Source organism: Impatiens glandulifera, chromosome 1 (assembly GCF_907164915.1).
Source record: "Impatiens glandulifera chromosome 1, dImpGla2.1, whole genome shotgun sequence".
Classification (NCBI taxonomy): Eukaryota; Viridiplantae; Streptophyta; class Magnoliopsida; order Ericales; family Balsaminaceae; genus Impatiens; species Impatiens glandulifera.
The window spans coordinates 147,997,248-148,006,023 of record NC_061862.1 but is presented as its reverse complement, the minus strand read 5'-3'; the positions used below and the strand labels follow the sequence as shown (position 1 = coordinate 148,006,023).

Below are 8,776 nucleotides of genomic sequence, written 5' to 3'. Positions count from 1 at the left end.
TATTAAAATAAAATATATTATATGTATATTAAAATAAATTATATTAAAATAACATATTACCTAAATTAAATATTAAAATAAAATATATTATATAAATAAAAATAGATTGTTAGATGAATAAAGAAGAAAAATAATTATGGTGAAAGGGTTAAAGTTTGATTTCAAATAAAATGTTTGTAAAAGTAATTTTATTTTCTATATTTTTATTTTATTGTATTTTATTTTAATATATAATAATTATTTGAATAATTTAATTGAGTATGTTTAATTATAATTATATATATTATATTTATAAAATTAAATAAATATGTGTATTATTTTAATATTGTATTTATTTTAATATATAATATTTAAATTTTATTTTATTTTAAATATTTAATTATGTATTATTAATTTTAATTATATATATTTTATATTTAATAAAATAAAGCAATAAATCTGTTGAGAATAGAGAATTAGTATCTCTTCAAATCCATTAATTAATTTATTTTATAAATAATATATATATATATATAATTATAAAATTACTTAAAACTATGATATATTTATATATATTATATAATATTATGTTATTATTATTAAATAAAACTAATAATTAATAATATTTATTATAAAAAATAATTACATTATGTTTTAAAATTAAATATAAATAATTTGAAAATTATTATTATACATAATATTATGTTATTATTATTAATTAAAAATATTAATTAATAAATATTTTTCAAAAATAATTACATTATTTTTTAAAATTTAAATATAAATAATTTGAAAAATTAAATAATTACAAATATTTAAATTAAAAATAATAAAGAATAATTTACTTTGGTTTATAAAATTTTCAATTCTTTTTAATTTTTTTATAATTTATTTTTGTTATGTTAATGTTTAAATATATTATATATATAATTAATTCTTTTAATAAATTAATTTTTTGAAATTTTATATTTATATTTTTATTAAAATATAAAAATAATTAAATTAATATTTGTGATGAAAAGTAAACTTAAAATAATAAAATAATTATTGAAAATTATCATAATAAATATGAAATAATTATTTAAAAATTTTTAAAAACTGTCTTAAATTAATTGTTTCTTATTTTTAAAGTATATATATATATATTTATTTATTTCCTATAATAACTCAATAGTTTTGATTTTTATTTATGATACTTATTATATTAATATTTGTTATAAAAATAAATATTCAACAATTATAAAATAAATTAGTTAATGTTTTAATATATATATATACATATAAATTTATAATCTGTTCTTTTATATATGGGCTTTTTGTTAGTCGGCCCACAGCTAATACATCCCTCAAAACCCTAAATTATAATCCTTTTTTTCCTCACACTGTAACCCTCTCATCTCAACTTTCTTCTCAATATCTCTGCAAGTCGTCTCTACCTTCAAGTTTTTCTCTTCATTAGGTATTTCTCTTCATTGTTATTGTTATTTCACATTAAAAACTATTTTATGGAATTTCAATTTCTTAATCATTCGTTCATGCTTATATTACTCGAATGTTGCCTAGATGATTATTCTAAGCCAGAAAAGATATGGATTGTTTCCATAGATGACGATTTTAAGCCAAAAAAGTTATGAATTGATGTGTAGATGCAGTTACTGTGATAGTTACTTGATACAGGGACTAAGTTTTACTGTTAATTCATTCATTTTTCGGATGTTTATTTATGTTCTGGACATTGTTATATAACCATAATAGTTCATAAAGGATGATTTTATTCTAAAGCTATTGTCTTAGTTGATACAACAGTTGTAAATTGCTGTTAAACTCTCCACTTACAAAATTTCAGGGCAAGTAGAGGATTAGGTTTTAGAATGGAAGGTGGTAAGGAAAAGCCAGAGCAGTTATCAGCAGAGGGTGCCAGTTTCCTTGAACAAGGAATTGGGTTGTTATTCTCGAGATGGAGTGCGCTTCAGATGGCTGTTTCTGACAATTGGGGAGGTGGTGATTCTATTATGAAGTCACAGAATTTAGCTGCAGAAGTTTTATCATGGTTTACCCATTCGAAAGAAGCAGTACTGTACATAGATGATTTGGAAGATATTCTGGATGAGTCTATGATTTCATTATTCAATACTGAGATAGAAGACAACAGTATTGAAGAGATTGCTGAGAAACTGATGGTGATGCATGAAGAATGTTTGCAGGGAAATTATAATTCAATTCAAATATTGAAAGATGATGTTCCTATTACAGTCAATCTTCCTCATATTAGACAGGAAGCTGCTGGTGATGATGAAGATGAAGATGAATCGGAAGCAATGGTTGTAGAGAATCCTGGGCCTCGGGCTAGAGTTGATGAGCCTAAGGCTCCTGAAGTAGATGAGGAAGGATGGACAATAGTTGGCTCTAGAAGGGGAGGCAATGGGAGAAGGAACTAGCTAAGGTCAATTGTTTTACTTCTGAAGAACAGAATTGGATGTGTTCTATGTGTTTCATTATTTTTTGTGCTACTAGTTTTTATTGGTAATTTTTAAAGCCATGGATACCTTAATTTCATATCATTCCTCTGTAACTTTGATTGTGGCAAATATAGGGTGAACTAAAATTCAATTCAATGTGAGTATTTTTATATTAATGATTATCCATCTTATACAATATCTGGGTGATATCTCTTTATTTGGGTTGCTTTGATCGAATCATGGTGAGTTCATCAGTTGTTTTGGCAGGTCCTAATGATTGTGTTCTAATGAATTTTGTATATTTAACTACAAAAATAATTAATATATTGATGGTTTAACAATTATATTAGGTTATATGAATAGACTCTATAGTTTACAGTGCCCTCCATTGCTGATAAAATTCCTCCCTCTTTGTTTTTTCTTTATTAAGTTTTGGAAAATGATTCGAATTGGGTGATTAGAAAGTGCTTATTTCCTGTTATCATCTGAATTTGAATGCAGAGAAGAAGGATCAAGTCACCATTGTTGCCAAAGCTACTGGTGAAAGTTCTGAAAGTTCTCTGACTATTGTTAAGACAGTGCAAAATGTTGTGAGTCTTTTTAGTTTTTGCTCATCTCTTTCTCATGATCATGAAGAACAGCCAATGAATCCTTATATACTAATTGATGAACATTAACTCTAAATCTCTGAATATCAAGATGGTAACAGATACTTGAATTAAGAGGCTTACCACTAGTTTGAAAGTTATAACCAAGTTATCACTAAATATTTTATGATTGATTGCCATTGAAAGTATTTAGATTTGGCCAAATTTGTTGTTTGAAATGACTGTTTTCTGATATCCCCTATTTTTTCCCATTATCATGAAAAACAGCCAAAGAATCCTATATACTACTATTTGATGAACATTAACTCTAAATCTCTGAATCTCTTATGATTGATTGCCATTGAAAGTATTTAGATTTGGAAGCACTAATTTGGAAATGACTGTTTTCTGATATCCCCTGTTTTTTTTTCTTTTTGGTTTACTCATTGAACAGTGGTATAAACCTAAGATGTCTTGCCCCCTAATAGGATTTGGATTTTCAGGAATTGTAGCTTTTTGGGCATCCATAAATCTGGCTACGGTAATAGTTCATCCTTTTTGTTTTGTTTTGTTTTGTTTTGTTTTGTTTAGGTGACTGATGTTTTTGGTTTTGTGTTGTTCTTTAAAATTATTTAGTTAAGCTATTGACAAGCTTCCTCTTTTGCCAAGTGTGTTTGAATTGGTTGGGAATTGGGATCTTATACGCTTAGGTATGTTTTGTTTTTCTAAAAGATATTAATGTTATTGTTTTTGTTAGTCTCTTAAGTTTAGAATTGGTTGGGTCTCTTTTGTCGATTATCTATAAATGATAATTTGAATGCTCACCTTTAACCTTAGAATTTAGTTTGGGTATAAGACTGTTATAGATTAAAATTTTATTTTCTTAATTGTGTTGTTTGGTCAATACTACATTCAATAACAAAAAATTATAAAATCATAAAATTATAAAAACTAACTTTATGAATTTTACTAATTCATTCATACTATATATATATATATATATATATATAAATAATATTCCATTTCAAAGAAAGTTGAAAAAGAGAAATAATTTTAAAAATATATGGAAGGGATTTAAAAGTGAAAAATTTAGCCTATTTGTATGCCACCAAATAGGAGTAAGTGCAACTCCCAACAGTACTCCATATTCAAACTCAAAATAGGTTTTCAGTCATTTTTTCTCTAACACACTTATTCTTAAACCCAAAATGGGTTTTCACCCATTCTCCCTATTGCAAACGCGTTTGCACTGTTCATTGTAAAACTTTTTTTTCATTTTCAATTCAACACTTAAACTTAGTTTAGGTATATTTTATACATTAAACTTATTTATTTAATTTATTTATATAATTTATTATTTTAATTTATTTATATAACTTATTTATATAACATAAACGTTCAAAAAAATTATAATAATGTTTAAATTTTTTTTATAATAATATTAAAAAATTATAATAATGAAGAATATTTAATAATATTTTTTTTAATAATTTTTGTTTTATTCAATAATATTATTTTATATTATATTTTTTTATAATGTTTTTTTTTTTTTTTTGGTTTGTTGTGTATTATTGAATTTTATAATTAATTTATAATCAAATTAAAATAATAGGGTGATATTAAAAAGTTATAAAAATTGATGTAAGAAATAATATTATAAGAATATTTTTTTGAGTTTGAGAATGAGTTTCTCAGTTGGAGAATAATTACTGTTTGATATGACATTTACACCAAAATGTATTTTTCAGTTGGAGATGGTCTAAGTAAAAAGATATAATTTTTTGTCCGTATTAAATCCAAAAACAAATATATTCAATCTGTGATTTAAACATGGAACGGTTTGAACAATTCAAACTAAAAAATATTTATATATATAGGTAAATGTTAACTTGAAATTATTCAATAATTTTAAATTAACTGCATTATTTAAATTCAATTCAAATTAAATTTAAAATCAATTCAAATTTAATCTAAACCGAAATAGTTAATCAAATTGTGTAATTCAGATTAAGTTTGGATTAGTCCATCAAATGTTTATCTCTTGGATTAAGAAAATCTAATTACTTAATTTATTTTATTATTTAATATTTAATATGTTTAATTATATAAAAAAATAATATTAAATTTTTAATATTATAATTAATTTTATTTATTAAAAATTTGAATTTGAAAAAAAATATTATTTACTAAATGACGTAAAAATAAGTAAAAAAATATGTTATATTGAGGTGGAATGTAATTTAAAGAAAAACAAATTAAAAAAATTATTTTTATTTGGATAGTTTAAATAATTTAGATAATCCTAATTCAATTTGAATTTAATTTGATCTGAACTTGATTCGATTTCAATCTAATTTAAAATATTAATTCAAATTAGTGGTTTGGATTCGAATATGATTAATCCACCCAAATCCTCCCGGTCCGCAATCAGGTTATCAGGTTAGTAACGGTTTAATTAAATGAATGAAAAAAATAATAATAATAATGAAGTTGGTTCATAATAATTTATGAAGTGGCAAAATAAAAATCATATTCTACCTGTTGTATGATATATGATAATGACTAATAACAATTAATATTATTGCTGCTAATAATCATTTTGTATTGTGCATGTCACTCCCTCATTTAATTTTTAGGTGTCGGAACTGAGAAGTAATCTGTTTCTAAATATTATTAGGTCGTCACACAAAAATACAATACAAAAAAAACGAAAAAAATCAGGTTAAAGTCATTTATTTTATTTGTTATGGTCAAAATCAAGTTATATGTTTAACCCAATTAATAAACATGTTAAAATTGTGTTGATCTGAAATGACTAAAATTAGATCCAATAATCTATTGATAATTTTATTTTTTATTTTTTTTACTCACTCGCTAATTTTTTTAGAATTTATTTATAAACAGATATGTAATTTAGTTTCATTTTTATTTCGTATTAATGTCATGTTAATTTGAAATAGAAATGTGTGAATTAATTATATCGAGTTAGTTCGAATTGAGTTAAACTAATCAGGTTAATCACAAATAAATAAATCAGGTTTCTGTTAGAGATTTTGACATTAATTACTAAACATGTTAGGTTCATGTTAATATCTTTCAACCTGTTAACCTACTTATCCGAACCCGCCAACCTGAAACTGATTTGAATGATCACCCCTAAATATTAGGTTGTTTGTAAGTATAAAATAAAATATAAAATATAAAATCTAACTAACTTCTTAAGTTAAAAAGAATATCAAATTCATAATTTTTACAACTGAAATAAAGTGGTGAATTATATAATTAATTTTGAATGATTGATGAAACTTAGTTTGTTTAAGAATAACAATTCGATCCGTTTATTCTAATAAAACGGATTATAAGTTGTGATTACAAAGAACTAATTCCCAACTGACCTAGTTCCCAACTTTACTATTCAAACTTAAAACTCAGTTTTTATTTTTTATTTTAATTAATTATTATATTACATTTAAACTCGTTATTAAATATATATATATTATTAATTTTATAAATTTGGTATATATTTATATTTAAATTATTATTTATATAAATTAGATTATTATGTTTTAAATTATATTTTTTATAAATTTGATTATTTATATATATATATATATATATTTATATTTCAATTATTAATTTATACAATTCTTTTTTTTTTCATTAAGTATTATATAATTAATAATTGTTTAAACATAGTAAAAAAAACGTTAAAAAATATAATCGTTCAAGAGTTATCAAACAAAGTGAAAACATAGTTATATTAATTATTTGAGAAATAATAATAAAAAGATAAGAAAAAAATGTTTATTAACAAACAAGTCTAACATAAAATCTAGCGTTAACAATTTCAATGATGCTCAAAAAAACTAATAACTTCACCGATTACTTCTACCGATTTTCCAAAAAAAAAAAACATTCTCTGTCGCCATAACAATATATTTAAATTATATTTTTTTTATAAACATTTACTCAATACAATTTTTTATTATGAATATTTTAGTCTCACATTTTATTGTGTTGTTTATTCTTAATAAATTTATTATGAATATTATGATTAATTTTTTATTTTATTGTCTTTTCACATCCAAATGAATCATATTAGACTTCTCAATAATACATGATTGGGAGAAATATAGTAATCTTGTTCACAATAAAAAAAATATAGAAAGAATAAACTAACAAAGTTAAAACCAGTGTATTCGAACTGAGATGGATAAACAAAATATAAACAATTAAATTTATAATTTATAAAAATAATAATTTAAAATATATATCAAATATAAATAATTGAATTTATAAAAATAATAATTTAAATATATATATATATCAAATTTATAAAAAAACAATAATTTAAATATATATATATATAATGAGTTTAAATTTAAATTAATTAATTAATTAAAAAAATTAAATTTGAACAGAAAAGTATATTAATTTCGAGATGAACGAAGAAAATATGTTAGTTGGAAAAGTTAAACAAAAATTATGTCATTTTGAGAATAAATTCGGTTAAAATACTCAATGAATTGAGAAAACTGTATTTCTATATATCTGTACATATTTATATCTAGATTACAAAATTAATAAAAAAAAGTAAATTATATAAATTTATTTGTCACACGTTTATCATATTTTAGGTTAATTTTAAAATATAAAATTTTATTAATTTAAGTGTGATATTTATACTGTTCAGTTATAAATTCAAAACTTATATATATATATATTATTTTTAATCTTATTAACGTTTCAAATTTTATTGTCGGATACACTTGTAAATTAAAAGTTCGATTTTTTTACTTTAACAAGGAGTCCAATTTGTTTACTTAAACAAAAGGAATCTTGAGTTATGAATCATGTGGTTGATTTAAAACTACTTGACAAAACCAACAGCTACTTTGTTTTCTACCTAACGTGTATTCAATTGAATCAATTTAAAAGTATATATATATATATATATATATATATATATATATATATATATATATATATATATTTTTTTTTATATATCTTAATCAATTGAAAAATATAACATGTTAGAAAATATTTTTAAATAGATAAAAAATTCAATTTTTAAATAAAAACTTCTTAAATGAGAATATAAATATTTAAAATGTGTTATGTGAAACAAACCATAAAACTAATATATATAAAAAACCACTATTCTTATTAATTGATGATCATATACATATAGAAATGACATTATTATTGCGAATAATATGTATTAAGAAAATATAAAAATAACTTAATTTCTTTTATATTGCTATGTTGTAACAAATATTTAAAGTATTTTATAAAATTTGACTGACATGTTATTCGATAATTTAGATAAAGATAAGTAAAGAGGGAGTCTTGAGAATAAATTTTTATTCTAAAAAAATTATTTAGTTGAAAAAATAAAAAATATTTAATAATTAGTGTAGATTTTTAATGATTATTTATAATGTTAATATCCGATAATTTAATTTTGGATAAGATATCGGAAATTAGATTGGAAATTTCCAATAATTCGTTCAGGACTTCATTGCTTTTAATAGAATTAATTTATATTTAATTATTTTTAGATTTTTATTTTTTATGTTATATTTTTGTTGTACTCAAGTAATTTTTATTTTATATATATATATATATATAAATTTAATTGCTTCCAGTGAAATAAAAACCAAAATATTATTTTTAAATGTTTTTAATAAATATTTATTATTTATTTTGATATAGGAGATTTGAATATATATATATATATATATATATATA

At 21.2% G+C, this 8,776-nt stretch overlaps 1 protein-coding gene across 4 annotated transcripts; it reads left to right on the top strand.

The window, feature by feature from the left end:
- The first annotated feature begins 1,319 nt into the window (after positions 1 to 1,319).
- On the top strand, positions 1,320 to 3,700 carry LOC124914442 (pre-rRNA-processing protein TSR2-like). Of its 4 annotated transcripts, XR_007096816.1 has the most exons (4): positions 1,320 to 1,438; positions 1,826 to 2,422; positions 2,940 to 3,028; positions 3,480 to 3,700. XR_007096816.1 is itself a non-coding variant. In XM_047455012.1 (3 exons), the coding sequence occupies exon 2, from the start codon at positions 1,851 to 1,853 to the stop codon at positions 2,415 to 2,417; it is 567 nt and encodes a 188-aa protein (XP_047310968.1). In that variant the 5' UTR covers positions 1,320 to 1,438; positions 1,826 to 1,850; the 3' UTR covers positions 2,418 to 2,422; positions 2,940 to 3,226. The 4 variants fall into 4 exon arrangements, 3 of the variants coding, with proteins under 3 accessions (XP_047310968.1, XP_047310951.1, XP_047310960.1); XM_047455012.1 differs by lacking the exon at positions 3,480 to 3,700 and having other exon boundaries at positions 2,940 to 3,226; XM_047454995.1 differs by lacking the exons at positions 2,940 to 3,028; positions 3,480 to 3,700 and having other exon boundaries at positions 1,826 to 2,634.
- The last annotated feature ends 5,076 nt before the right edge of the window (positions 3,701 to 8,776 follow it).

What these genes read in the sequence shown, in the direction of transcription:
- LOC124914442 (XM_047455012.1), top strand. Translation starts at nt 1,851, where the DNA reads ATGGAAGGTGGTAAGGAAAAGCCAGAGCAGTTATCAGCAGAGGGTGCC.